Raw genomic sequence first — 27,527 nt, 5'->3', positions numbered from 1 at the left:
GGCACAGAAGGGGGGAGGGATGCGGTGAGCTGTGGTGGCCGGTTGGCGGGAGACGAGGATGGGGCGGGCGAGGGTGGCGGGGCAGGCAGAGGAAGGTGGCGACAATAAAAGACAGCAGGGATGGAGAGCGAGGCTCAATCTGGAACGATGGATGGCTAATGGCCTGTACGTTCAGTAGCCGCTCGTAGCGGGCACGTGGCACGGGAAAGATATTTTTGGTTACTTTTCTCCAGGCAACGACACTTATGATTTGCATCGCCGTCATGGATGCGTACAGGAATCATATCTCGGGCTGCGCAGCTTTTGATTGCGTGCACCCTCCCCCTTACACGCTGCCCCTCGTACAGATTCCTTCTCCACCCCCGAGGAGAAGCAAACCGGCTCGAGTCGAGTTCAAAGCCAGCCCGGACTTGTCGTCAAGCCTAATAATTCCGCCTTCACACATGCTTCCTCGTCAAACGAACAAGGCCTCGCAGTCTACACACCAAACCAACCCCCTTCCAACAGCTGAACTGTACAGTAGAGGTAATTTTCAATTTCAAACCGGTGCGGAAAGCGGTACGTTAATGTGTACAAAACGGCATCGAGTCGCACAAGCCGACACTAAGCGTTGACGCGTTCTTCAACGAATTTATGTACATGCGAAAGTCTAGCGAGTCCTTCCCATCGAAGTTACAGCGAAAGGCAGCGAAAGATGGTGACATTATCGTTGCAGGCGCGACAGGGAGATGTCTCTCTGACCGAGAGCTACTGTACAGTAGAGCCAACACAGAGAAAACGAAACGATACGGGTTTACAGAGAGTCTGACAATTGATGGGGTGAGCTGGGTGAGTGGCCTCCGCCCAAGGAGCGCAGCGAGATGCGCAGCCATCTCTCCTGCCGTCAGGCACCTCCCTTGCATTGGACCCCTCATCCTATCACACCTCAGAACCTCAACGAAGAAGTCCACCCCTCGCCAGAGCACCATCGCACACTCAGAAGAAAGGCCAAGCGGATGTTCAATCGGAAATGGAACGGGCTGTGTCCCTCGCCAGAAATCCTGGAATAGATTTTTGGATTTTTTGGTGCCACTGTGCTTCATTACCTCGTGTTTTATAATGAAAAGATACGTCTTTTAAGCCCGCCCGAGGCGCCATCTGAAGGAATATAAAGATGAATCTCACACAAGATCCGAAATTCCAGAAACGATGAGTTTCGGATCATTCAATCGGCTCTAAGAGCAAGATCGACAAGCCCCGTGCTGACAAAGCATCTGTGATGTCGCCCCATGACCGACTGCTTTCAGTGAGAGGCGTACCAAGGGTACCGTAGACCGGCAGAACGGCGGGGAGAGGCGGACCGCAGACGCCGTCGGTGGTCAGAGCGGAGAGCCAATCGGGGAGGGCGGGCGAGAAAAAACCGCCTTGATTGGCTCTGGAGGCCAGGGAACGAACGAGGCCGGTGTGGCTGCCGGCCGTCTGCGACCAGTCACAGGCGCGCCCACCGGCCGTTGCGCTTGTGCCATTTGCGCCACTACAAGTACTGTATGATACCGCGCCTCATACATGCCCGTGTCGCGTGGGAGAAGCGGTCGCACGACGGCACGTCGTCGTCCTGGTTGTGCAGCGCCACGAAATTATCTCTAATTTTTCGCCAATTCCGCTCCGCCGCATCCACTCTGTCCAACCACCGTCGCAGAATCCCTGCCTTACACACGATTTACCTTACAGAACCGCACGCCACCACGCCTCCAAAGCCACCGGTCGTCGTCGTCCGCTACCACACTCCCTGGCCAATTCATACCCAAATTTCCTCCCCAACGGCCGTTTGCCTGGGCACCCCCCATTCCAGCCCTATAAATCCATTTTCCCTCGCCGTACCCCCCCCCCTCGTCCCGCTTTCGCTTTCTAAAAGGTAGCGGAACTCGTCTCGCGAACGAGTCACCGAACCTTGTCGCGATTTTATTTCACACTGGAACGAGCCATGCCCACCGACCCTCCCACCGTGAACCCTTCTAACGCTGCGCCCCACGGCAAAGCAGTCCCACCCCCTGCTCACCCTTCCCAGCAACCCCACCACAGGTCTCTCCCGCAGCAGCAGCAGCGTCATCTGCGCTTCCCTCAACAGCACCATTCCCTGCTGCAGCCTCCTAATCCCATTCCCTTGTCTCACCATACCCAACCGCAACATATCCCTCGTCAGTATGCTGCCTTGAGCTCGGCTCGAAACATCTCACCAATGCAACAGCAAGGTCTTTCTCAACCTCCTCACCAAATCCCCCCACAACAACCTCAACAGCAACAAGCCCGTCAGCATCCTCGCCCTAATTTGAATCCCCACCAGCAACCACCTCAGCAACCCTACTATGTCAACGGCGGTTATCCGGGTCTCAGTGCTTACCCCCCGCAAGTCGCCGCCCAGTACGGGCTAAGCCCAAACTATGTCTTCACTCCGCAAGCACCGTACTACAATGGCATGCAACCGCAGGGCCCACCTCAACAACCGGGACCTCATAACCCGAGGTCCCAGAGGCCCTACTCCCGCAATATACCTCCGCAAGCCGCATCTCACCAACCCCAGTCGCGAGTTACATTGCCTCCGCCGAAGAAGCAAATCCTCGCCATCGTCGATCCGGATACAAATGAAGAGGTCAAGGTTGACAGCGTGGACAAAAAGCAGCCTGTTCGCACTCCCCCGGTCCCCGTCTCCAAGACCGCCGTGAAAATTCCCCCGCGCACCTCTCGTCCGCTCGAGCTCGTAACTGACCCTGCCGACGCAATCCCGAAGCAGGGTGCGGCAGACAAGGTACCGAATACTGCCCCGTTACAAGTCCTCACCAAACAGAGTACATCAGACAAATCGAAGGACCTCGTATCGGAGAATAAGCAGGATCCTATTGCAAGTGCCGAGGCAGCTTCCCCGGTCGAGTCATCGGAGAAGACACCATCGACCAAGTCTGGCACTTCCGTCAGCACAGCGCGCGAAAGCACTTCTGACAAGCCCGCGCAGCTGAATTCTTCGATACCAGTGAAGTCGATTGTGTCTACATCCAGTACTGACGTAAAGAGCCCTAATGACCGGGGCGTCTCGAGACCTGTCGTGGCAAGTGTCTCTACGCCTTCTAATATGCCTGAGCCGACAAAAGAGGTGGAGAAGAAGTCTCCGCCCGGTCCCGCTGCAGAAATCTCGACGAAGTCATCCCCCTCTGCCGCGTCGGGTGCCTCAAAGCAGATATCAAGTCCCACGGTTGTAGCATCAGAGCCAGTGAAGCCCGTAGATTCGGTTTCGCGTTTAGGCGTTTCCGAGTTACAATCCGCTACTTCTGCGGAAAACGAAACCGCTGCAGCTCGAAGTACAGGACCACCACCGCAGCATCCGGCGAGCCCGCCTGGAGCCCAAGGTGTAGAAAACCAGGAGGATGCTTCCGTGGAAGCCGACAAGGATTCCGAATCTGAGACAACGGCAGGTCTCCCGAGCTATATTTTCGGAGAAGGAGAGCGCCGCGTCTACCCTCCCGGTTTTACTCATGCACTTCAAGAAATGGTCACCCCCGAGAGAGACGCATTTTACAGGAATATTTTGTCCAACAGAAATATTCTGAAAGGCGGTGCGCCCCCAGCTGGCGGTGATAGTTACGGACGAGGAGGTCAGCAACGAAGAGGAAACTCGGCTTCATCGAATGAGGGTCGCTGGGCCAGAAATCCCCAGCCACAGAAATCTACCACTTCACGATTCTCGGTATCAAGAGGGGCTCCAGCTCCGGTCGTCGGCAGCGGCGTTGGTTCATACGACCCTTTTGACCTCCGCTCCGCTCGCTCGCAGAATCCCCCGCCTGCCCCGAAGGCACAGCCAACTCAAGGGCGCGGCAATCAGGATCCGCGCGGTTCCCATATGCGAATGGATGGTCCAACACGCGGGGGCCATGGTCCAATTGATCCGTTTGTACCAGTTGCACCACCTGTTGAGAAGCTTAAAAGGTCGGAGAATGGATGGAAGCGCAATAAGGAGTCTGATGACGTCGTCACTTCCAAGGTCAAGCAAATACGTTCTTTGCTCAATAAGCTCACACTTGAGAAATTTGACAAGATTTTCAAACAGATTATTGATATCAACATCTCAAGCTATGAAATTTTGACCGGTGTCGTGAGGGAGGTTTTCGAAAAAGCCCTTTTTGAGCCTAAGTTTTCAGGGATGTATGCCGAGTTGTGCGTTCGCCTTGACCTCGCAACAAGGGAGATGCTTCAACAGGCTAGTATCGTAGACGATAGAGGCAGGCCTATCTTCTTCAGAAACATCTTGCTGAACAACTGTCGAGACGAATTTATCAGGTTTGCGAAATCCAGCGAATCTACAGAGAAGGACAAACAAACTGAGGAGGACGACCCTGCGAAAGAAGATAAAACAGATTCAGCAACAGAAGAAGCTTCTGTCGAGGAAGCGAAAAAGCCTCTTACACCGAAGGAAAAAGCCGCAAAGGAGAAAGCCGCAGCCGGTAAGGCCGCCGCCAATGCCACTACGGCAAAACGAAGAATGCTTGCTAACGTGCGATTCATTGGGGAGTTATTCCTGAAAGATCTCTTGAGAGAACAAATTATCCACAAACAATGTATTCAGCGTCTCTTGAAGATTGGGATTGAGAGCAGAGAGGAGGATGTCCTCGAAGCGTTATGTAAGCTGTTAAGCAAGACTGGCGCGAAGCTTTCGCAGAACAAGGACGCGATTCAGCATATCGACAACTACTTCAAGCCATTACAGACTATGTCGAGGGACCACACTCTACCGGCACGCGTACGTTTCATGCTTCAAGACTTGCTCGAACAGAGACAGAACAACTGGAAGGTAAGGAGGGAAGAAGTCGGCGCGAAGACTATCTCGGAGATTCACAAAGACATCGAAAAGGAAGAACGAGCCAAAGCAGAGGCACAAGCTGCGGCTCGTGAAAGAAGAGGTCGGGGTGGTGGTATGCATTCTCGTCATAGAGGCCCACCGCCCTTTTCGCACGTGACAATGACGATGGCTGACATGAAAAAGTCAGGTGGAAGTGTTTCAAGATCGGCTGCCATTCTGGAGAAACATGGTGGTATGCCTTCGTCTCGCAAACTATCAACAATGAATGCTGCCTCACTTCGACCTGGTGGGTCAAGGCCAAGCTATGGGGCATTCGGTCCTCTGGGAGAGAGCCGTGACGGCAGCTCAGGCATGCGAAGCGGAGATGCCCGTCGCAATATGAGCAACGATAAGAGAGTCGCCTCCTCTCGACGCCCAGCTCCGGTCAAGCCAGCGGCGCCCGTTGAGCAAAAGCCGAAGATCATGGAACCTGAGGTCCTCAAGCGAAAGGCAAGAAGCATTGCACTAGAATACTGGTCAATTGGGTTGATCAAAGAAGCCCAGGAATGTATCGTCGAAGAGGTGAAGCCTGTGAACTATGCGAAATTCCTGCGTGAGATCATTAAGTTCTCACTCAGCGCAAAGGTTCAAGACCGGCTGAAATCAATTTCGCTTCTGGTTGGGTTGCTTGGAGATACCATTTCAGAGACTCTTTTCATCTCGGCATTTTCGGACGTCGTTGCCGAGCTGTCTGATATCGAAATGGACGATCCCCGTGCAAGTGAATTTCTTGCGAAGTATGTCGCGGCCATCGCGTGCTCTGGAAAACTATCAGCCCAAAAGAGCGATGTGTTCGGCCTTGACTTCCTTAAGAAGGCCTTGCCATCAATTGGTGATGCCAAGAGGGAATCGAAGTTCGTCATCTGTATTTTCGCAGATATTTACGAGCACCTAAGCAAAACCATAGCAGACGAAGAACAAAATAAGAATGCAATAAGGAACGCATTGACTGCACTTGATGTAGATCTTTCCGCGAGGATGTACTCATGGAACGCGCAAATAGGAATGAAGTCTCTTGACTCAATGCTGAAAGACGCTGGCATTTCTTTCGTTGTCCCTCTGTTACCAATGCAGCTCCGATTAAAGGAAACCTTGGAAACCTCTCCCTCTGCAAGTGCGTTGGAGAAGGTATTCAACTCCTCAGAACAACCAAAAGACGATCTCCGAAGCCCGTCGTTTATGAAGATGGTGATCAGGACATCATTTGACTGGTTGTTCATGAAGCCTCCATCTAGTGTGAAGGACGTTTTCGGGGAAGTTGTGGGAAAGCCTCTCGTCCAGTCTTTCAACGGAGAAATCCCGCGGGATGTGCAGATGGCTGCCCTACTGGAAACGCAGTCATTTATCGTTCGAAACTTAGATATATTGCCCGCCCACAAGGAAGGCGACTACGACAAGCCAGGTAGTATCGTGTTTGATAGCCTTTATTTCGCAGATGTTGTCGAAGAGGACACATTTCTGGGATGGAGGGAGGACACTGATGAGAGCACACGGGTAGAAGGGAAAGACAAAATGATTATGCAGACGTCTGCTTTCTTTCGATGGTTGGAAACAGCTGAGGAAGAATAGGATTTCGAAAAAACCATTAAACCGATCGTTTTTTTTTACAGGAAAGGTATCATTAGTCATTTTCATGTTCTCCTCTCCTTTAGGGAACTCGGATGGTTGCGGTAAGCCCTTGTGAAGACGTCGAGATGAAGGTGAGAGTCAGCGTGTGAGGTTTTTTCTTCTGGCGTCCTCTCACCGTCAAAAAGTATGCAATTAGCAACGGCGATGTGGGCTTCCCACCGCCCTACCGCACAGGTGCAGTTCAAGTCATACAGTGCATCGCCAGAAGGAGCGACCGGAAGCCAATTGAGTGCCTTGAGCCCGAAGAGTGACTTATGTTTAGTGTAGTGTAGTGCTTCGATCACCCTGTGACCACCTCTAAACTTGTGCGACTGCAATTGGTCTCTCTCGCCTACATGATGTGTGGTACTTCTACGGACAGCGTAACTAGACGAGTGTTCCTCAGGCACCCGAGGGAAAGGAGATACAGCTTCAAAAAGCAAACGCCATTTGAAGAAGACTTAGGCAGTGAGTTGATGCATCATCTTTGTTTCAGTTGACACACGTGATCATTATCAGCCAATGGTACTGGGTCTGGAAGGACTTGAGATCGGATACTCTCGGATAAAGATAACTTTACTCTTGTTTGCTCACGGTCAAGTGGACAGTATCTCTGAAGTGTAGAACGCATTCCATGTTTCGCCACCACGTTGGCATACGTCTCTCGTGATGATACCGTAGGGGCATGTTCAAAATGAAGGTGTTTCAGGACAGTATTTTACAACATGTACAGGCGAATTCGAACTCTATTTTTCTTTGGGAAGTAATATTTTCGCAATGAAAACCGCTGTGTAATGGCCAAAAGAATTGAAAGAAGAGCCCGTCTTCAATGCAGTGAATTAGTTGCCCATGTACTATTTTGTCCTCGACGACGTTCGTTGAAGGAAGCAAAGTGCATTGAAAGAATTTTTGAGACTTTTCAGTCAGTTTTTTCAGTAGTACTGCCCGGCATTCCTCCCAAGCCCGAACTAGTTGATTTGACGAAGCATACGCATCGTAGGTTTACCCGTGCAACATTGGTTGTACTTTGATCGCTTTCCAGCAACAAGTGCCTGAAAGAAATGAAAACAATTGTTTAGTGCGTAGGGTACTGTGCCCAAATATGTAGTACACGGTTTGCGTCTCAGGAATGACGCATTACTTTTCTGATTGTCATACAAGAGTTTCACTACAATACACTACAATACACTAATTAGTATCCGTCACAAGAACTCATCCTCGATGCTCCAGGACAGCAGCGGTACAACGATAAACTTTATGTTCTTAGCAAAAGAGTGGAGCGGGCACATTCAGAGGTACAGTACGAGTTTTGGTCCACAGCACTGCGGGGCCATTGTACAGTATCTATCCCTGTGCACACTTCAGCCTTACAACGTTATGGGCTATAGTGCGCTACTTTCGTCTTCATTATCTTTAAACTCTATCTCCACTCAAAACAACCGCTCTTCAAAAAGTTGCTCGCAAAGACAACTTGGCGGTCCTGAAAGTCTCTTTGCCCTCCCTCTTTGAATCTCCAACTATAGAGATTGTTGTGGACTTGAGAGTCCCGCCTGGCTGACCCGCTATCAGTCTGAAGGCCCATGTAAAAGCGAAACTTCAGCATCACTTTAGCAAAACTTGAAAGAACCCCCCCCCCCCCCCCCCCCCCGCTTCTCGTCGCGTCAATTCTCAGGGCTCTCTCGAGTTTATTTTCTTGTATAAACCCAGTTTCAGAGCGTTCTTCTTCGGCCAAGTTGAAGAGTGAGAGAGTGGTGGTGTACCGATGTGCGGACAACACTTTGCCAACATCTTTATACTCTCAGTGCGCACTGTAGGCTACCGACATCTGGCACGAATGTGGCCTGCCGTCAGGCTAGGGACTGAAATGGAAGAACACTTCCCATAAATGGCGGGGGAGCAATCCCCCCGACAGAAAAGTCCTACCCGTATTGTACAAACACTCTGTGTTCTCGACTTCAACTTTTGCAACAAATTATTTTTCAACATGGGAGGTGGAAGCCTGAGCGCCTTTATACTCGGCCAGTACATGTGCTCAAAGCGATCCTGTTGGCCCGGCTGTCCGTGTATGGATGATGATAATGATGATAGTGATGATGATGATGATGATGACTGCAATACATGCTCTTGTTACACGGAATGCTCAAAGAAGAAACCTTGCGTGGTGAAAGCGACATACAAGGTGAAGCATTCATGGGATACGAAAGTTACGTGTACTTGCCTCTTCTGCAGAGTGAAGGCCAAGAAAAAGTCATCTTGCAATCACTGCTAATCTTGCGCAAGGACAGGAAAGGGAAGAAGCAAAATTGGCACTAAACAATGTATGGATGTTTCTGTCCTTCGCATTTTTCAGTGGATTGTCGTTCTTCTCACGGAAAAGAATTGCCTGTTCTTCGACATTTCAATCCCGTAGTATAATCAATACTGCTGCGCAGAGAAAGTTTCCTATAGACTGTGCAGCCTACTGCACGGGCTCGCACATACGTTCAGAAGGTATGACGAGTTGCTACTCCGGTGATGCATCCGCTATACTCGCAGAGTTGTTTGTACCACCCTTTGCCCGCGCGATCGACGCAGTCCGTTCGGAGGATTCCAATAACGCCACCTGCATCAAGACAGCAACAGCAGTAAAAGCAGCAGTTTCGACTCTAAGTCTGTTCGACCCAAGTCCGATTTTCAGTGCCCCAACCGCCTCCAGCTTTTCTTCCTCGGTATCTGTAAAGCCTCCTTCCGGGCCTACAAGCACAGCGATATTCCTTGCTGCCCGTACGGCGTCTGTACATCGCTGCCCTAGAATAGGAGTCCCTGCAGCGGAGAGCAATAGCACTAAGTCCGATTGCGAAGCGAGCTCAAGCAACTCTCCCCAGTTAGAAGTGGTTTGGACGATAGGCACATCAGTGCGCATGCTCTGTTTCGAAGCTGCTACGGCAAGGCGAGCCCATCGAGCCAAGCGCGCTTGATTAGGGGCAGCGGCGATGACGCGTTCCGTACGAGCCCAAACGAGACGATGGACGCCAAGCTCAACGAGCTTTTCTACGATGCCGTCTGCACGCGAGGGAGATTTCGGCAAGGCAATTATAGCGCATATTGATTTCGATCGAGCCTCTGCCGAGGTAGTTGTAAGGACGGTGACAGAGCTTTCCGAATCTAAAGTCGCAGTTGCAAAAGCGCCGGTGCCATCGAAAAGCGTTATTTGTGAACCGTGGCGGATTCGGCGAGCTCGAAGGTGAGCTGCTTCTTCCGGGGGGAGTGTATACTCTGCGCCTGGGTGGAATGGACCTGAGAGGAAAACCCGAGTAGAAGAAGTGGCCTTCCCCCGAGTGTATGAGGCGATAACTGGCCTGGTAGTTAGTCTGCATCTCCTTCGAGACAACGATTGCTTGAAGGGGGTTAAGCACTTGACTTGGAACGGATGAATAAAAGATGAGGCCATACCCCCATCCCGACCCTGTGGTGTATTGAGAGCGTGTTGCAATACAAACAGCGTTGGCCAACCTTTGATGCTCGCAATGGTGGAGAGTCGAGAGCTTAGACGACTTTGACAGAGTGTGCCTGGGCCTGTGGGAGGTACCGGTGTTGTCCTCAGTAACCTTGGCTTAACCTTCGGCTAGGTGCAGTAACGGCGGTGGTTCATGGGCACTGGGAAGTTCGTCCAATGAAAACATGACAAGTCACAAGAATGGCAGAAACTTGGCGAGCCGGGTGACGCAGTCGCGTTGTGGAGATCTGCCAACTGCAATCTCAATCCCCCTCTACTGCGCACCCCCACTTCCCATGAGTTTGCACAGGTCGTCGTCGGCCGTCCTCCCGTTTCTATGTGCGTTCCTCACACCATGCCCCAACTGCAGCAGACCAAGCTTACATTTGCTCTCGCAGCCCCTCTGCCGCTTTTTTCCACTCGATGGCGCCCCCCCCGCCAGTCCCGATATTACCGCTATCGCCTCATGTCACGCTCTGTCGCTGTCGCAGCAACTGACACTCCTCTCGCCGACGATCCACCCGGACCGACTTTCGCACCACCGCCACCGCAGACTTCATCAAATGAAAAGGATTCACTCCTGATTGACCCAGATGATCGTGAGTTTGTCGAATGGGCATCTACGGCTGAGCGCGACGTCCCTACCGAGCTTCCCGATGAGGCAGATGAAGACATCATTGACTTGGTTACCATCGATGATGGGCCAGCCCCACCCATTCTCGAGGATGAACAGGACAACGAGGAAGTCGAGCTTGAAATTGTCGGCGAAAATGTAGATGACGAAGACGACGACACTGATGATGATGAAGATGGTGATGAAGAGGAAGACGAAGACGAAGAGCTCGCTGCTCAGGCTGATGCAGAGGACTATGAGGATGATATTCCGATTGCAACTCTCTCAAAGCGCGGAGGAAGGATCTCCACCGGCTCCCGCATGTCTGGACCGCTCGCAGCTGTCGATGTTGACGACAACGATGACATCGATGACGCTGACGAGATTCTTGAGACAATTGATGATGATATTCCTCCCATTTTTGACGGCCCTGCTGCACTGGAAGAAGAAGTCCGTCCAGCTATTGATGGCGTTGACGAAGAACTTTTTGTGGAAGTTGATGAAGAATCCGAAGAAGACATCCGAAGCGCTGCCGATATTCTCTCCAACAGCGGCCTCTTGGGCCTTGGAGTCGAAGGCGGAAAGCGTGCAGATATGTCTGAAGTAACATCCTTCGCCATGGGAGGTGTAGAGGGCCCAGCTCGTCCTCCGGCTCTTGCGCAGCCTGAGCAATATGACGATGAGGTCGCTTTGCTTGATGTTGACGACGAGGATTTAGACGAAGAGGAAGAACAGAAAGAGGAGTTACGAAAGGAAAAGCAGAGTTTAGAGAGTTACATGGACGCAGACAGCGAAGAAGATGATGACGACGATATTCCTCTAACCTCCAAGTCGAGTTCCGGTAGAATATGGGAACTCAATGATGACAACTACGTAACTATTACTGAGCCAGGACAAGCATACGCGTATGAATTAGATGAAGAGGACGAAGAGGACCAAGAGATGTCCACCATGCGGAGAGGTAAGCAAGGGGGCTGGAGCGGTGGCCTGGCGTCGTATTCGGCTCGAGATATGCCGGAAGGCTCACCGGAGTGGGTTGCGCGACGTGCATACGAACTGGTCGCCGAGTCCAACCAAGTCGAAATGTTCCAGTGGACTCGGCGTCACAGAGGCCCTCCCCCCATAATCGACAAACTGTATCCAGCGGACCCGCCTCCGCCGCCGCGGATACCGAGAACGAGGCTTCAGTTTTCTACTCCTGACATTGATGCGAGCATTGTGGGCACGGACTCATCATCTGTAGAAGATGAACAGGGAAGAAAGCGAACACCTGCCCCGGAAAAAGTGGAAGGAAGCCACGCACTCGACAGGGCTGTGAATTTTCCTTGCCAATACAAATTTAAGGTTGAAGGTAGTGGAGACGATCTCATAGATGCACTTATCGCGGATACTGAAAAGATTCTGGGAAGACCCGTCCCGGATTCCGCCGTACATGTTCAACCTGCAGGTAGGTACAAGAGGGTGGAAATAATGGTGGAGGTGACAAGCGCACGGCAAGTAACAAACTTGTACGATACATTGCGGAATAACTCAGGGGTCAAGTACAGTTTCGGGTAATGCGCATATTTACTGACTAAGGGTGAGACAGGATTGCTGCCTGTAGGTGGTTTCGGACCATATATTATCAAGTGTCTATATCGAGCTGAAAACAAAACTTGTCTCTGCCCTTAGCCTAACGGAACTGAAAGATTACATATTCGCAACGGCACCGGTCACATCACCGGCGTAAGCGTTTGACGGTTGCTGCTGCTCTTGAGTGATCTGAATTTTTCCGGGAGCCTGTAGTTTCGCCAAATTGTAACTCCTCGCCCTTGTCCTTTCCACCACAAATTCCTTGCCAAGCGCTCGCAACTTCAGAATAGCTGCATCAGTATCCCCGGTTGCATTTTGCCATACACGAACTGCCTCTGTGACGAGATTTTTCGCTCGTTCTGCGGCCTCCCGTGCAGCGATTGCGATGCTTTCAGAATTTTCGTTCGAGGCACCGGCGCGAATTTGACTTGCCGAGAAGGGGATAGAGGGCATGAAGTCCTTTGGAACAGCCCTCTCCAGGAACCTCTCCGCCTCAATCATTGCGACAGTTTCGTCAATTCCGTCCATACCTAGTGCCGGCTCGAGTTGTTCATCACGAATACCTAGAGCACCGCATAACTCATCCAGACCATCCATGCGACAATTTGTATCTAGTACCCACTCTCGAAGCATTTTGTCGCGCAGCCTGCACGAACTTGGTGCCCCTATTGCCTCGACAAGTAGTGCTTGGACAATTCCAGGTTCAAAGCAAGGACCACGATCATTGGTCATATCTAGTAGTCGTCGAAGACTGCCCATTGGCGTAGTAAATGAGCAATGATCACAAGAAACCCAGCATGAAGAGGATTCATCTGCTACTGCTGTAGGAGCTACGGTGGATGCCGAGGATGCCGCTTGATCCGCATTTGGCGAACCCAGTAGGGCACCGCATCCATCGCACAGGAGAATTAGAACATTCCCAATCAGCAACTGGCCCCGTCCGTTTCGAAGACGTCGCATTGTTACGGGAGGTGGCGATGTCGCAGGGCTTAGAGATGAAGCAAAAAGGCCTGGATGGCGGCTTCGTTCGCGATGACGCCAGCGTTGCAAGCGCTGATGGAGATCACGTGTGCCATCGCCAGAGGTGACGACCGACGTCGGTATCATCGCTCTGACATAGTCTCATCCAAAGGCCGGATGCGGGGTTACGGGAGGAACTTTGCCTTCGAATGGGTGAAAGAAAAAATTTCTCCGCGTAAAAGTCCGCAGAGACCGCAAATCTGCAGAGCAAAGGCATGAGAGACGGATAATTCTACGGTAACATTAAATCGGCCAATATTCATAGCATAACCCATTACTACTCTGCAAACTTGGTCGCCTCTTTTCCCCGCAGATGTCTATTCTTGAAGGAGGCACGTGGATTCAATTGCAGAAGGGATGGGGGACAAGGAGGCCACCGGTCTTTAGTGGACCTTGCCATTCTGGGCTTTCCCTCCGCATATTCTGCCTCCCTTGTTCCGTTACCATCAGAAACATTTCACGCTTGTGATCTTGTTTCTGTTTCAGCGGGTTGACGCCACGATCAATGCGAAATTCGTTGTCGACTTCGAAGTACACTGACCTGGTCAGAAAAGCAAACAGACTTTCCGCCGGACAGCGCTGAAAATATCCGAAAGGGGCACAATAATTCAACACCCATTTTCTTGTGGAAAGGGGACTGCTCTTGTTGCGCAAGCTAGTTTTAGTCGAACTTACGCAATGTTCATTTCGTTCTGTGTGCAACTTCAAGTTCTGCATCGTTTACATGTACCATATCCCCTTTTCCCGGTCGAAATGGTGCAGTTTAAGGCGGAATGCGCCCTGGGCGAGTTGATGACTGCGATAAAACCTAAACATCGTGAATATATAGTATAAAAGGCCGCTATGGTTAAAAGTGCTGATTTTGTCTATGCTGTCGTTCGCATCGACAAGTCCTGTTAGAAACATATCTCTACGATAACGACGGGAACACCTATAGAGCAATGCGTCAGCTTCTTTCGGTTGCGGCCATGGAATGGTTGAATTGATTCACGAAGATGACTCGTAGGTAATTCCGTAAACCTTCTGGTGAACAATTCAACCATGTAGAGGCCAGTTTCGATGTCCTCAGTCATTAAAACGGTCCTGACGCATCAACCGGCACTTGATCAAACAGCCAGGACCCCTTCATTGCACCATTTTTCCCTGCTAAAACTATGTTCAGCTCTCATCGAGGTCTTGGTAGGAAATTGTTTGTGTCTACACAAAATCGAATAAAAAGTCGAAAACAAAGTGTCAAAAGAATTGCGGCTGACGCTCATATTGCTATTTTGTGTTGCCTATCTCTTTAAATGAGATTTTAAGGCAGAGCGTTCAGTCCTTCTTCGTTTGAGCACGGTTAGGCTCATTGCTGTGTGCAAAAAAGACTGCGAAGGCGTTGACAAGCCTCAAAATAGCCGGAACATCTTGAATACTCGGGGTCTTCTTGTCTCCATGGTCCAGCAAGGATGTGACACATAGCTTTGTTCGAATATCTTCTCTGTCCCTGAGTGCATCTCTGATGATAACAGATTCCTGGCATGGAACGACGTCATCGGTCTGAGAATGGACCAGCACGAGGGATTCGAGCTTGAGAGCGTGGAGATATTCGATAGGAGACATGCCTTGCATAACGGAGAGATTGTCCTTATACGTGGCCTCTAGGTATTCCTCCAAAAACACAGAATCGTCCTGCAGGCGGTGGTACGTTTTCGCGGCGTCAGGATGCTGTGGTAGCAGGGTCTGCAAAATGTGGGCATCGGCGTGCCTTCCTAAGTTCTTGTAGTGGTCATCGTCGACGTATGCGACGAGAAGATCCCTGAGGGCGGTCCTCGGCTTGATAAAGCTAGCGAGAAGCGAATTGGAGGCGTAGCGCGTATCGCCCTTTCCGCGGCGGGCAATGATGTGTCGCATGACCGACTCGACGGAAGAGTGTGTGCCAATAGTGAGGACGGACTGCATGACCTCTGGGGCGCGTGCGGCGGCGACGAGGCTGAAGCCCGCGGAGATGCATGTGGAAACGATAGAAAGGTTGGCCGAGGGCGTGAGAGTTTTGTCGTTTGCAATGTGAAGAAGGAGGGAGTGGATGAGGTCGACGGGGTTTTCGGCGAGGTCGCATTTGGCGAGAGGGGGGATGTGCGGGACGAGGACAAGGGTGGAGGGCTGTGCCGTGGCGATGGCGGTGGCGAGATGGAGGATACGCGGGTCGTTGTGAGCGGAGGGAGCGAGACCGTGGATAACGAGGATGGTGCGGGCGTGGGGGGGAGGGGGGAGGGGGAAGGTGGATACGATGTGGGTTTCGAGGGGCGTGGAGAGCGGGAGGGTGCGAGTGGTGATGGTTGGGGGTGGGGCGATGGGGAGGTTGAGGCCTAAGTTGAGGAGGGTTAGCAGCGCGTAGATGTGTGAGGAAATAACGGTGGGAAGGTGGGGGAGCAGGCGGTGCAAGAGGGAGAGAAGGTAGAACAAAATGGCGGTGATCATGATGCAAGTAGGTGGGGAGCTGGAGAGCGGTGGTGAGAGCAGGTTGAAACGAGGGAAAGGTGGAGGGGAGTATGTGGAAGGGAGTGTGTGGAAGGGAGTACGTGGAAGGGCTTATCGATTGTGAGGGTTGCTCATATCGATGAGGAGGCGTGCGGGTGGAGAAATGAGATGGTTGATGGTCGCGTAGTGCGATGGGACGCGAGAATTGGGGGAAGCGTTTGAGTGGGATAACAGGGTGGGTGAGAGAGCGACAACACGAGGCAGGAAGAAAGGAGAAAAAGATGCAAAGAATCGGAATGATGGGAGTTGGTGCAGCAGGGCTCATCTGGATCCAGGATTTTGATTGGCTGTAATCCCTAGTTGAGAGCACTTTGCATTTTGACTTCATTTCGACTTTAGATCAGTGTACTTTAGATCAGAGATCTGATGCAGACTCAGTCTCAGATTAACACGTGTCAGTCGTGGCGGTGCAATAACGACACGTGTCATGTCGGCACAATCATGATCGCAATCTCAAGATTATTAACCAACCTTCGGTTGACAGTGGATAATTACAGACTCAAAGAGACGAAAAAGTATCACTAAAAGTCGAGTGCATACTTGGGCGAGCGAGATTACTGAGCCGTGTTGTGGCAATCGAGCGGCGGCCACTGGACTTAGGACCTGGCCAGGCGCTCAATTTTGGGGGTTGAGCTCGCCCTCCCAGGCATTCTCCCCATCCCCTTTGTACCCCCTGCCACCCTTCCTTTTTTGTTTACGTCACCGACCGCCCCCCCCACCCCCTCCCCCCCCCGGCGCGACCGCCCTCACTTCCCCTGCCCCACATCCTTCCCTTTCCTTTCCACGTCATTCCCCAGCCATGGCCTTCGTCAACTCCTTCTACGGCCTGCCATTCGCCTCAAACCGAGCCAATCCGGTCTCCCGCAAGTCATGTTCGCGTCTTTCCTACCCAACACGAATGGTCGCCACCGCCCGCCCCCCCGCAAGCAACCAGTCTATGTCCAAATTTGACCGCATGCGCGACAAATACGGCCTCAAGCGTGTCCAGCCGAAAAACTCGGGCTTCACCTACGAGGATTTCGAGACCGCCATCTCAGAGTTTGACTATTCCTTTGAGGAAGGTGATATTTGCAGTGGTCGCGTCTTCCAATATGAGCCCAACGGCGCCCTCATTGACATCGGTGCGAAAGCTTCAGCTTATTGCCCGGTCGCCGAGATGTCCATGATCCGTGTCGATAAGCCTGAACAGGCCCTCACCATTGGAGAGGATCGCGAGTTTCAGATCATCTCCAGAGAAGATGCCAACGGCCAGCTCAAGCTCTCCATCCGCAGAATCGAATTTGGAAGGGCCTGGGAGCGTGTCGCTCAGCTCCAAGCAGAGGACGTCACCGTTCACGCTGAAGTCATCTCGGTCAACAGAGGAGGTTGTCTCGTCATGATCGAGGGACTTCGCGCCTTTTTACCAGGTTCTCACATCTCCCTTCGCACCCCGAGAGAAGACCTGGTTGGCGTCGAATTGCCCCTCAAATTCCTCGAAGTCGATACTGAGAAGAACAGGCTTGTCGTTTCACACCGTCGCGCTGTCGTCGAGAAGCAGATGACCAATCTAGTTGCCGGTGAGATTGTTAAAGGTGTGGTCCGCGGTATCAAGCCTTACGGTGCCTTTGTTGATATTGGTGGCATCTCAGGATTGCTTCATGTCTCCCAGATTTCTCATGATCACGTTGCCGACATCGGCGCAGTTGTGCAAGACGGTTCCGAGATCAAATGCATGATCATTAACCAGGACAAGGAGAAGGGCAGAATCTCTCTCTCAACTAAGACTCTTGAGCCAGAGCCCGGAGACATGATCCGCGACTCTGCCTTCGTTTACGAAAAGGCTGACGAGATGGCCGCCCGCTACCACAAACGCCTGGAAGAAGAACGAAAGGCTGCTGCTGATGTTGCCGATGATATCGTTTCCACTCTTGACATGGCTTCGTTAGATGACTTGGGCGTCGATCCCGTAGCAACAGAAGCCGCTTAAGAAACTTGACTCTGTCGCCTGCTGTGTTTTTGATTCGTGCCCAACTTACTCTGGTATTAAACGTATTGAGAAGGACGAATGGAACGACTTTTCACACTTGCCCAGCTACGCCGAGTACAGCAACAAAACGCTTGTCAGTAGATTTCCGCCCATGGCAACTTGACGAATCGATCATAACTACTTCGAATCAGGAAGTGAGGAGGATCCAATCGACAGAAACACTGACGTGAAATGCCTTGAACAAAGTCCCACGCTCAGCCTTTTGCGTGAGAGTGAAGCAAACTTTCCGGAAACGCGTTGCCTGCCTTGTATGTTATCGTCATGCTACGATCAGAAAGCACGAATAGCGACTCGTTTTTTGTGCAGTACACGCTCTTGGTCAAGGCTTTCATGAAACCAGCTCTTTCACATACTGTTATAGAGACGTTTTCTCCTCTAGGATCTGTCCCTGTGAATGGTGATAATAATCATTTCTTGCTTCCGAAGCCTAACAAAACTTCGCCGTAAAGTTTAGAATACTTCGTTTTTCAGTATGTTCAGAATTTTGGCCATGCCTTTTTTTTATTCTTGTTTAGTTTAACAATATTTGCCAAAATCGCTTCAATCATCACTCTGGTTGTAGGCAATAATCAGAAGGAAACCGCTATGGTTCTGCAAAATGAGTTAGTGTTCTACTTGCATGAGTGGAGTTGCTAGAACGGGCGGGGACCAAAACCACTATCCTGCTGTATCACCACCAGTTCTTCGACACAATTCAGACTTGTCTGGTCAATAGATGCCGATCCGCCAGTGTCGGTCAAGAAGATATACATGTTTTGTCAGCACATCTTTTTTTTCAAGTTGGTGTTTGTAGTACGAGACATGCGTTGTGATGCCTTCGTTGTGAGCCATTAGTCTCGTCGTGGCTGTTTAAGCTCCCCTTTCTTTCTTTTGAGGTGGTAGCGAGATCCCAGTAGCTCCAACAAGCACGACTGGATCACGTTTTAGTAGATCCGAAGTGAATGCCGATGCAGAAACGATTACAAGGACGAATCGTTTTCGCTATTTTCCAGGAAGAGCCTATAGATAAACACTTGAACAATACCACGAAGCCCCCGGCTTCTTGCGCATCATTCAAAGAACCTCCCTTTAACTTGCCTCTTCCATCTATTTTTTCCCTCTGGCTTTCTGCACAAAAGTGAACCCCAAAGTCAATCGCTGTGGTATATCTCAGAGTTGAAGTGGCAACTATTCTTTTCGCGATTGAGCTGGGGGTAAACTTATCTTCCTGGCTGCATTAGTCGAAAGAAGATGCGTTCCTTTCTGTCGCGGTGCCCAGGGGGAAGACAGTTTCTCTCAACCACAGAATCAGTGCTCTCAACGAACGGGTTCGCTTATACCTTTCTCGGTCTGTATGTGGCTTGCAACGTGCTATTATTTCTCGATGCTGCCGTCATGGAGGCCAACTTACACACAGATTTTCAAAAATACGTAACCGCAATTGCCCGAGGATGTGGAGCCACCATCAATCTCAACATGGGCGTCGTGATACTTCTCGCTTCAAGATCAACGTTGAGTTTCCTGAGGGAAACTCCTTTGAATATGGTCTTACCACTTGATAAAGCAATGCCAGAACTCCACAAAGTTGTTGGAATACTGATCGTGAATGCAGGTATTTTGCACTCCGCAACACATTGGGCTACCTACATAGCGAAGAAGCCATGGTTGGGCGGTTTCCAAGGAAGTACATCCCTTTTTGTAAGTGGGACGATTTTGCTTATTTTGGCGGTAGCAATTCGGGTTGTAGCAAGGACCGTCGTGTATCAGTCAAACTACGAAGCCTTCTATCGCATTCATGTAGGAGGTGCTATTGCTATGTTTATCACTATTGTGATCCATGGACTTCACTACGGGGTTCCCAATACTTGGAAATGGATTGTTGGACCCGCTATTATTTACGTTATTGACGTTAGCGCGAGGACATTTCGAGAGAAGAGATCATATCTTCTTGTATCCAAGCATTCAGCAGTGTTCCAAGGTCCCGACATTTTGAAGATTAGACTGCCGCGAGTCTTTCATTTTGTTGCAGGTCAATATGCGGAACTCAAAGTGCCTGCAATTAGCCATTTTCAGTGGCATCCATTTACAATAGCGTCTGCTCCTCACGAAGCAGAGATGACTTTCTATATCAAAGCTGTTGGTGATTGGACTATATCCTTGTACCAACTTTTTGGAGAACGGATACGTTCTAATGGAGCCGATATTGAGGTGCACATCCGCGGACCCTTTGGTGCGGCCACGCAACACGTAGGACAGTTTGACAGGGTTATTTTGATCGGTGGAGGTGTCGGGGCAACTCCTTTCTGTTCGGTCACAAAAGACTCGTATAACTGGATTTCCAACTGGACTCCTTCGAAGAGGAAGAAACAAAGCAAGAGCCCTCTAGTACGCAACTTCATTGAAAATCGGCCTCGTGGACGGCGTCCCTTCAACATCACAGAGGACTCTGCCCGGAATTCTCGTAACGAGGAGCACCGTTCCAATCCTCGTCATGGTTCCAGATTAGCAAGAGCTGCAGACTCGGAAACATCAGATTCTCACATATTCACGACAAACGTCTTTTCAGAGACTCTAGCTCTGTCAGACTTAGCACGGATGAGCGACGCAGGTGAGTCTGTGGAAGAGCTTATCTCTTGGAGAGGAAGACAAATGGGTCATGCAATGCTAGAATCCCTCCAGAACTCGCCGGAACAAAGCAACGACAGGGGCAACGACAATCAAGACGAGCAAGGGGAGACTTCAAATTCTGGGAGAGAATACGTTTCCGCAGAGGGCTCATCCTCGAACTCAGCTGAGACTGAACTCAACTTTAGAAATAACATGGGAAACGCACATGAGACGTTGCAGGCAAGTCAATTCGACGCACGAGCGTCTTCCAGATCATTAAGCAAGCACGCAACTGCCTCTAAGGCCTCAACAACGAGGAAGTTTGCTCAACCGTTCTCCAGGTCTTTACAGGCGTACGGTGATGAGGATGGTATGGGTTCTTATCGCGAGAACTCGTCGGGTCACCAACGACAGAGTGTTGATTACTATTCAGCACTGTACTCTGCCTACTCTGACCAAGAAAACAACGAGATCTACCAAAAGAGTTTGCACATGATCGTTGGAATGAGCTTCGGGTCCGTTTCTCTCGTAAAAAATATGCAAAGGCGCCGAGCGCGCAAAAACATAACGCAAGCAGGTGCAGAGCAACTCCCGGTGGTAACGGAATCTGAAGATCTTCGCATATTTGACAACCCACGGGTTTTGTTTTTGTTATTTCTGCGAAGCGTGACTATAAACATGGTGCTGCTTTGGCTCCTCATCATTCGCTTTATCCTGGCTGGGACAGCGTACGTTTTCGATGGACTTCGGGTTTTCGACAATAGTATAGCAATTTACAAGAGTTCTACTCTCACAAAAGTGGATTTGGTTCTGGTATGCTTGGTGGTATTGCTTGTTGGCATCCCGTCTGTTTTGGAGATCGTCGAACTCGGTGCTGCCCCTGTACACGGAATCGATCTATTTGTGCTCACGCCTCTCGCTCTCTTTGGTTTGGTGGCTGACTCCGCCGTCCTGCTCGGGGTTGGAAATAACGTCCAACTATTCGCAGTTATCCATCTCTTTGTGATTTGGCCCATATTGGCGATACTCCTCATGATGCGGTTACTGCGTGTGATTGGAGAAAGAATTGCACAAGCGGAATGCCTTCTACAGACGCACTCAAGCACCAAAGCAGTCGATTTCTACTGGACCGCTCCGACACCAAATGACGACAAATGGCTCGTCAACGAACTTGCGCCATACTCTAACAATGAGAAGGTGCAAATGCACCGCTACCTCACAAGAATCACCGAGGCGCCAACAAATACTGTAATACAACCTCCGAATAAGCAATACCTTCATACAAATTACGGACGACCCAAATGGAGCGAGATACTGAATGAAACGGCAGAGAACTGCAAAAACAATACAACCATCGGAGTATTCTTCTGCGGCCCTCATTCGATGGGCCAGGCGGTGCAGGATGCGTGTATGGACGCAATGAGGAACAGCATCATTCGAGGACTTCACTCTGGGGCGCATGCGATGCGACGTCTGGAAGAGGTCTTCGGAGAAGCCGTATCAGCGAACGTGTACACAGGTGAGAGGGCGGACTCGAAGCGTGCAGGTGCCAACGGGTGTAACGTGAAGTTTGTTTTCAAGCGGGAGTCTTTTGCATAGGAATTAGATGTCTAGATCGAAGGCCGTGCCTGACTCAGTCACTAGACGTTGTAAAGATGTGTCGGTGGTATGCGGAGACAAACGCAAACTTCTGTCCCTTTAGCCCATGTGAAACGCAAGAAGTATGGCTGTGATTGCAAGATGCCATGTGTACGTGTAAAGCGTCATGCGTCCTTGTGTACGTGTAAAGCGTCATGCGTCCTTGTCCTTGTCCGTGTCTTTGTCCATGTCTCCGGCTGTAGCTGCAGGTGTGCCCTCGATCTTTCGGCGATATTCGTCCTTGATTTTCATTGATATCGGTCTCCAAAGGGCAGGGAATGCTGTAGCGACTCGAACAGTATTGAGCTCTTTCGGTCTTGCAATCCAGGCTTTATGCAAGCCAGCGGAAACAGCGGCCAGCATGCGGTCGGCCACGCGGTCAGCATCCAGGCCGTTCTCAATGTTGGGGTCTGTCTTCCCATGGCGCTTACCCCCCTTACCCATAGCGTTAATGCAAATTCGAGTGCGAACGCTACCCGGGAAAATATTGACGACTCGGATCAGAGGCTCTTCCAGCTCGAGGCAGGTAAAGTAGGCAGCCATAGCTGCCTTGGCAGCGCAATAGGTGGAACGCAACGGGGTGTTAACTATAGCAGCAATGGAGAGGGTGTTGATGATGAGGCCTGGTCCGCCTGGAGATTCACGCAAGGCCGGTAAACAAGCGCGGGTGATGGCAGCTTGAGCGAAAAAGTCGATATCAAACATGTGGCGGACGTGCTCAATGTCTAAGTCGGCGGCGGACGATCTCTGGGACACACCGGCGTTGTTAAAAATAAAATCCAGGCGGCCGTGCATCTCCGGGACAGTTTCTGCGAGACGTTCTAGGACAGCTGTATCCGCGGTGAAGTCAATGGGGAGGATGTCGACGTTGTCCCGTGAACAGGGCAGGGAGGCGGCCACGCGTTCTAGGTCTTCCTTGCTGCGAGAGGAGAGGACAAGCAGGGCGCCTTCGCGTGCAAGGCGGTGGGCGAGAGCCTCGCCGATACCGCTGGAGGCGCCGGTTATCCATGCGACTTTACCACAGAAGGCGCGTGTGGAGACGCGGGAGAAGTAGGTTTGGGCATCGCAGTCGGAAAAGAAGATGAGGAAGAGAAAGCGTGCGGTGTAGAGAATGATAAACAGTCCAAGGGCAACGAGGAAGTTGTTTGTGGATGGTTCGATCATGTCTCTGGTAAATGATGATGCGAGAGGTGTGGAAGGGTGCAGTTGAGATGGGGTGTGTTAGAGAGGAACGGGCGCAGGGGGATGGGATGAGGGGAACGGGAGCAGGAAGGTGAGAGAGCTTGAAGGGGTCTTTGCCTGTGGGACGGGACTATAAAGCAGCCCTTCCGTATCAACTGGAGCGGATAGGTAGGGTAACACGGAGATGAGCTGCTGTGCGCGGATCACGAGTGTGGCAGTCAAGAGGGAGTGGCGTCGCGATGAGAAGCAGTTCCGCATGGCCCGCGGAACGATACTGGAATTGCGCATGCCGCTCATTCGGCCAATGGGCACACGGAAACGGAATCGGATAATCTGTAAGGGACCACTGATCGGCGGACAGCGTCTTTCATTGGGCGATGTTTGAGGGGGAGTGTAAAGCTTCAGGAACACGTATCGCCACAACCAACGTCTCGCCACGTGCACTCTTCTCCTCCCTCCTCCTCTCTTCTCCCCCTCGTTGCTTTGTTGTTGCAAATGCCGATGCCGCCTGACCGCCCTGTCTTTGAGACAGTCTTGTTCTCTCCTCGTCACAACACTCCGTGATGTAGACAGAACTATTCTCAATCTTCCCCCGGTCTCATACACTATACTGTATTACAGACTTGCCCCCAGGCGCATGCCATTTGCATTCGCCCCACAAAATGGCATCCCCCACCGACACCCTGTGCGGCATATCAAACTTCGCAATCCCTCTTGCCGCCCCCAAGCGTGTGTATGAGAATGCATATTTGCATCAAAACGGGAGGAGGCACTGCAGCACATTCTAAATTTAACTTTGAATTTAGGTTCTTGGTTGTTGGTGCGCCGGTGAGGCAACTGTTCGTTGCCGGTCACATGCACCGCGCTCGTGAACGACCGGCCCGAACGGCATTGGAAATATTCTGTATACGGTGCACAAGATTGGAACCGTTTGTATCTAAGAATTAGAGTTTTTATTTATTACAAACGTACACAACTTCACCTTCCACGGTCTGCGGTACCCGAGACGGCGTGGAAGGACACTCTAGCACTACATACAGCAGGTATTTAAATAGCCATCGTCCCGCGTGGACGGTAAGAAAAATACAGAACAATGAACACCTTCACTTCAGACTAGTCACCCTCCCGGCGGCCGACCGCTCCGGGATACGCAATAGTTGTGGAAAAAAGGATACTGCAGTGGTCTCTTCCCTCGAAAGAATAGTGAGTTTACGCCTGAGAATTCTGGAATTACACCTGAAGAAATGTGAGACAACGGTGTCACAACATTCTGCATGCCCTGTTTCAATACACGCACACGTGTAAGCAGCTCTTATCGCACACGTGCGGAAGGGTTCTGTTTACGCTTGACCAACACAGACGCACGGGAGTAATACAGACCTTCCCTCCCTCTTCCGCAGACCTTTCCTTCCTCTTCCGCAGAGCTTTCCTCCCTCTTCCGCAGACCTTCCCTCCCTCTTTTCTAGACCGTCCCTCCCCAGACATTGTCTCCCTACCCTTCACTGTGCGATTGAGATGCCAATCCGATCAAGAGCTCGGCTTCGCGATCAGACGTTGTCGAAAACTCAAGCGCAGGTGGCACGGTGCCGTCGGGTCATAATTAGACTTCTTCGCCGTCGGCGAACAAACCCAGATCGCGCCTCACTGGCCTTGACAGCAGCCTTGCAGATATACACGTCCCACAGAAACAACTTTATCGCACAACTTCTACGCCACCACCTCATCTCAACTGCAAGTTTCCCGTTCAATTTTAATCGTTTTTCATGTGAGGACTGCTTATCGCTGTTTCGGTTTGAGAAAAAACACATTGTTCATCTCTCTCAAATCCCAGAATGGCCGGAGGAGCAGACATGCAATGCGCGGAAACGGTTTGGGGTCATGCCATTTCTCTCGACATGTATTTTACTAAGTCGTATGGCGTGCCCCTTCAGATCGCTAGATGTTGAAGAGTTTTTCGGAAAGGGCGCTTCCCATCTATCCGAAATATTCTGGGAGATGCTTGAGGCATTTTTGGAAACACATGAGCATCTTATCGTCTCCCCTTTGAATTCGTCTTACTTGCAAGCCAAATTACCCTACTTTGCTGATTGTATACTCCGAAAAAGCAATGCCCTGAGCAACTGTGTTGCTTTTATAGATAGTACGGTGATCGGGGTGTCTAGACCTGTTGATAGCGGATGTCAGCATTTACTGTATAATGGCCTTAAAAGAAAACATGACCTTAAATATCAGGCCGTGTTGACGCCAGACGGTATGTTGTTACGTGTTTACGGACCGCTAGAGGGGAGAAAGCATGATTGGACTCTATATACACGCTCAAGGCTCGAGAAGCAGTTGCCAAATTGCTTACAACTGGAAGACGGTACGAATGTTTGTATATATGGCCATAGAGGATACATGTGGTACAATTTCCAAGTGGCGCTACTGTACTAGGCTGGTACCAGGGGCTCCGCCGAGTACAGTAGTAAGATGTTAACCGATACGGTGCATACGTGGCCGGCCCGTGTAGATGTGGCCACGTGGGAGTCCCCGTGTAGTTAGTGGCACCAGCTAGCGCAAGTGTACACGTGGTGCACGACCGATCGGTTGGTTTGTACAGTAGTCATTTTTAGTTACCGTAAGCTAAAGTAAGCTGGCTACAGTATGTACAGCTAGTTTAGTCCGTCCGGTGCCACCGCCCTACTAGGGGGTATAAGATAGGGGGGCACCGGGCTGGAGGAAAACCGAGGCAAGCACGCCTCCCCTTACTTCCTGCCCTAGTCCTTTCTCCGTACGGTTAAGTAAGACCTTCAGGTTTCCAGCTCGCCACCGGTCGTACTGCTCTACACCCCAGTACGACTGCGCGTGTTCTGCGTAGTGTACCTCCCTCGTCCAGTGCTTCCTACCGTTCCGGGTTATTCTACCTGACGCTCCAGTGTAGCGGTCCCCCAGGCTCCCTCATTTTTACGTACAGCCTGTCCTTTTCCGTTTACGGTTTAGCGTCCCTGCGGTTGTACCACAATACAGTCGCCGTCGGTATCTAGACACGCCGTTTCAGGGCTCTTCTTTATCTCCAGACCAGTCGTCGTTTAATGTGGCTATGTCTACAGTCAGGGTAACTGTTGAATAGATCTTTAAAGAAGCCAAGTTATACTGGACAATCATGGGCTTCAAAAGAAAATTACGCATAATGCAAGCGCCAGTTGGTGCTCTATATCATGAATTGCTTCTTTTGCTGAACTTTCGGACTTGCTTCTATGGGAATCAAGTATCAAGATACTTTCATTAGGAGCCTCCTACAGTACAAGAGTTTATTAATTCTAGAGTTCAGGCTTAGCTCCCAGTGCCACTGTTCTTCACAAAAGCTTGCAAAAGCAATCTATACTTCTCCAATTCCAGTTTTCTGTCCTCATCCCTCTCACGCCTACGCTCTTCTCGATCTTTATCCCACTCCTCTCTCTCGAACCCCAAACATCCTTTTTCAAGCACAAATCTTTCATTTTGCATTTCGGTTTGTGCTTTACCTCCTTTCTCAAGCGCCTCAGTAAATATCAAAATGTCGTCTTTTGAGGGGTCCGTCTGTATACGCGGCTTTTTGCTGCGTGGTGTCCTCCTGTTGGAGGACGACAACTTAGGTGTTGAGTCTTCTTCAAGTGTCTCCTCAGATGAAGAGAAAATAAGCTTGTTCGCGTGTTGTCGAATAGCTGCACCGAGTCGCTCTTTTTCGGCCTCTCGCTCCAATGCAGCAGTACGGTGCTCCTCTTTCCTACTCAATAAATCTTGCCGGGCATCCCGCATTTCTGAAAGGAGCTCTTCCATTTCCCCTTAAGAACAATTGTTCTCCTCCAACGCAGGTCATTACTTCCTCAATGCGATCATGAGTGTCAAGACGAGCCTATAGAGGCTTGTACCGATCTTGCGCCGACTTCCTGGTCAGCTCAAACAAAATCTTTCCCGTCTGATTTGCCTTCACAGCCACGATTTCGAACCGTTCTTTTGTCTCCCCGTTCGGAGATACATGTGCTTTTGCTGCACAAACTTCGCGCAGAAGAAGCGAGTCATCCTGTTTGCTAAATTTAGACTTTCTTCCTGTGCATAATTTTCGGAGTGCTACAACGGGTGAGCGCAGGGCGGGTGGAGATAGGTCCAGGGGAGCATTCAAGGAGTTTAGTTCCGTTTGTGACGTTGGTGATGGCTGGAAGACGGGAGGGAGCTCCATGACTGGGCTGGTTACGGCACAGCTTGTCGAGGGATCTGGAACACATCTGCTGAACAGTGCCTCAGAGGCGCTGTTCAGCAGATGTGGTGCAGATAAGTCGATCGAAATGGCGGAAAATCAGGAAGTCATTGCAGTTTTGGCTTCACACAAAGCTCCCATTTCAGAAACTCGCCGGGTTCCGTGTGCGGGAATTCTGGAACTGTATCTGACACGTTTGTTTAGTTG

General features: G+C 50.8%; 12 protein-coding genes; 6 read left to right on the top strand and 6 right to left on the bottom strand.

Annotated features, from left to right (window-relative positions):
• Nucleotides 1-256, bottom strand: part of CHC_T00006180001 (hypothetical protein) — a 1,599-nt gene extending 1,343 nt beyond the window's left edge. Inside the window, exon 1 of the mRNA XM_005718286.1 lies at nt 1-256. This exon is cut by the window's left edge and continues 665 nt beyond it. Coding sequence (XP_005718343.1) covers nt 1-256 — 256 coding nt within the window.
• A 1,707-nt stretch (nt 257-1,963) lies between these two features.
• Nucleotides 1,964-6,481, top strand: CHC_T00008675001 (Translation initiation factor eIF4, subunit G). XM_005718285.1 is given in 2 exon segments: nt 1,964-6,436; nt 6,437-6,481. The coding sequence occupies 1 exon segment, from the start codon at nt 1,964-1,966 to the stop codon at nt 6,434-6,436; it is 4,473 nt and encodes a 1,490-aa protein (XP_005718342.1). The 3' UTR covers nt 6,437-6,481.
• A 1,662-nt stretch (nt 6,482-8,143) lies between these two features.
• CHC_T00006179001 (hypothetical protein) lies at nt 8,144-8,263 on the bottom strand. Its single transcript, XM_005718284.1, has one exon. It carries the CDS (start codon nt 8,261-8,263, stop codon nt 8,144-8,146), a length of 120 nt encoding a protein of 39 aa, XP_005718341.1.
• A 27-nt stretch (nt 8,264-8,290) lies between these two features.
• On the bottom strand, nt 8,291-8,461 carry CHC_T00006178001 (hypothetical protein). Its single transcript, XM_005718283.1, has one exon. It carries the CDS (start codon nt 8,459-8,461, stop codon nt 8,291-8,293), a length of 171 nt encoding a protein of 56 aa, XP_005718340.1.
• Nucleotides 8,462-8,978: 517 nt separating this feature from the next.
• CHC_T00006177001 (hypothetical protein) lies at nt 8,979-9,905 on the bottom strand. Its single transcript, XM_005718282.1, has one exon. It carries the CDS (start codon nt 9,903-9,905, stop codon nt 8,979-8,981), a length of 927 nt encoding a protein of 308 aa, XP_005718339.1.
• A 382-nt stretch (nt 9,906-10,287) lies between these two features.
• Nucleotides 10,288-12,226, top strand: CHC_T00006176001 (hypothetical protein). XM_005718281.1 is given in 2 exon segments: nt 10,288-12,120; nt 12,121-12,226. The coding sequence occupies 1 exon segment, from the start codon at nt 10,288-10,290 to the stop codon at nt 12,118-12,120; it is 1,833 nt and encodes a 610-aa protein (XP_005718338.1). The 3' UTR covers nt 12,121-12,226.
• Nucleotides 12,227-12,252: 26 nt separating this feature from the next.
• CHC_T00006175001 (hypothetical protein) lies at nt 12,253-12,732 on the bottom strand. Its single transcript, XM_005718280.1, has one exon. It carries the CDS (start codon nt 12,730-12,732, stop codon nt 12,253-12,255), a length of 480 nt encoding a protein of 159 aa, XP_005718337.1.
• Nucleotides 12,733-16,471: 3,739 nt separating this feature from the next.
• On the top strand, nt 16,472-18,177 carry CHC_T00009227001 (30S ribosomal protein S1). XM_005718279.1 is given in 2 exon segments: nt 16,472-17,638; nt 17,639-18,177. 1 exon segment carries the CDS (start codon nt 16,472-16,474, stop codon nt 17,636-17,638), a length of 1,167 nt encoding a protein of 388 aa, XP_005718336.1. The 3' UTR covers nt 17,639-18,177.
• Nucleotides 18,178-18,928: 751 nt separating this feature from the next.
• On the top strand, nt 18,929-21,883 carry CHC_T00006174001 (hypothetical protein). Its single transcript, XM_005718278.1, has one exon. It carries the CDS (start codon nt 18,929-18,931, stop codon nt 21,881-21,883), a length of 2,955 nt encoding a protein of 984 aa, XP_005718335.1.
• Nucleotides 21,884-22,049: 166 nt separating this feature from the next.
• On the top strand, nt 22,050-22,457 carry CHC_T00006173001 (hypothetical protein). Its single transcript, XM_005718277.1, has one exon. It carries the CDS (start codon nt 22,050-22,052, stop codon nt 22,455-22,457), a length of 408 nt encoding a protein of 135 aa, XP_005718334.1.
• A 576-nt stretch (nt 22,458-23,033) lies between these two features.
• Nucleotides 23,034-23,132, top strand: CHC_T00006172001 (hypothetical protein). Its single transcript, XM_005718276.1, has one exon. The coding sequence runs from the start codon at nt 23,034-23,036 to the stop codon at nt 23,130-23,132; it is 99 nt and encodes a 32-aa protein (XP_005718333.1).
• An 11-nt stretch (nt 23,133-23,143) lies between these two features.
• CHC_T00006171001 (hypothetical protein) lies at nt 23,144-23,362 on the bottom strand. The gene has a single exon (XM_005718275.1). The coding sequence runs from the start codon at nt 23,360-23,362 to the stop codon at nt 23,144-23,146; it is 219 nt and encodes a 72-aa protein (XP_005718332.1).
• Nucleotides 23,363-27,527: the final 4,165 nt, after the last annotated feature.

Source organism: Chondrus crispus, genomic scaffold (genome assembly GCF_000350225.1).
Source record: "Chondrus crispus Stackhouse genomic scaffold, scaffold_37, whole genome shotgun sequence".
NCBI classification, from domain to species: domain Eukaryota; phylum Rhodophyta; class Florideophyceae; order Gigartinales; family Gigartinaceae; genus Chondrus; species Chondrus crispus.
Note: the sequence above shows the minus strand (reverse complement) of the source record. Positions and strands in the feature narration are given on the sequence as shown.

Coding starts and splice junctions, on each gene's coding strand:
- CHC_T00008675001 (XM_005718285.1), top strand. CDS start 1,964: ATGCCCACCGACCCTCCCACCGTGAACCCTTCTAACGCTGCGCCCCAC.
- CHC_T00006171001 (XM_005718275.1), bottom strand. CDS start 23,362: ATGCGGAACTGCTTCTCATCGCGACGCCACTCCCTCTTGACTGCCACA.
- CHC_T00006173001 (XM_005718277.1), top strand. CDS start 22,050: ATGCGTCCTTGTGTACGTGTAAAGCGTCATGCGTCCTTGTCCTTGTCC.
- CHC_T00006179001 (XM_005718284.1), bottom strand. CDS start 8,263: ATGTTGGCAAAGTGTTGTCCGCACATCGGTACACCACCACTCTCTCAC.
- CHC_T00009227001 (XM_005718279.1), top strand. CDS start 16,472: ATGGCCTTCGTCAACTCCTTCTACGGCCTGCCATTCGCCTCAAACCGA.
- CHC_T00006177001 (XM_005718282.1), bottom strand. CDS start 9,905: ATGGCCTCATCTTTTATTCATCCGTTCCAAGTCAAGTGCTTAACCCCC.
- CHC_T00006178001 (XM_005718283.1), bottom strand. CDS start 8,461: ATGTTGAAAAATAATTTGTTGCAAAAGTTGAAGTCGAGAACACAGAGT.
- CHC_T00006175001 (XM_005718280.1), bottom strand. CDS start 12,732: ATGGATGGTCTGGATGAGTTATGCGGTGCTCTAGGTATTCGTGATGAA.
- CHC_T00006176001 (XM_005718281.1), top strand. CDS start 10,288: ATGTGCGTTCCTCACACCATGCCCCAACTGCAGCAGACCAAGCTTACA.
- CHC_T00006172001 (XM_005718276.1), top strand. CDS start 23,034: ATGATAAACAGTCCAAGGGCAACGAGGAAGTTGTTTGTGGATGGTTCG.
- CHC_T00006174001 (XM_005718278.1), top strand. CDS start 18,929: ATGCGTTCCTTTCTGTCGCGGTGCCCAGGGGGAAGACAGTTTCTCTCA.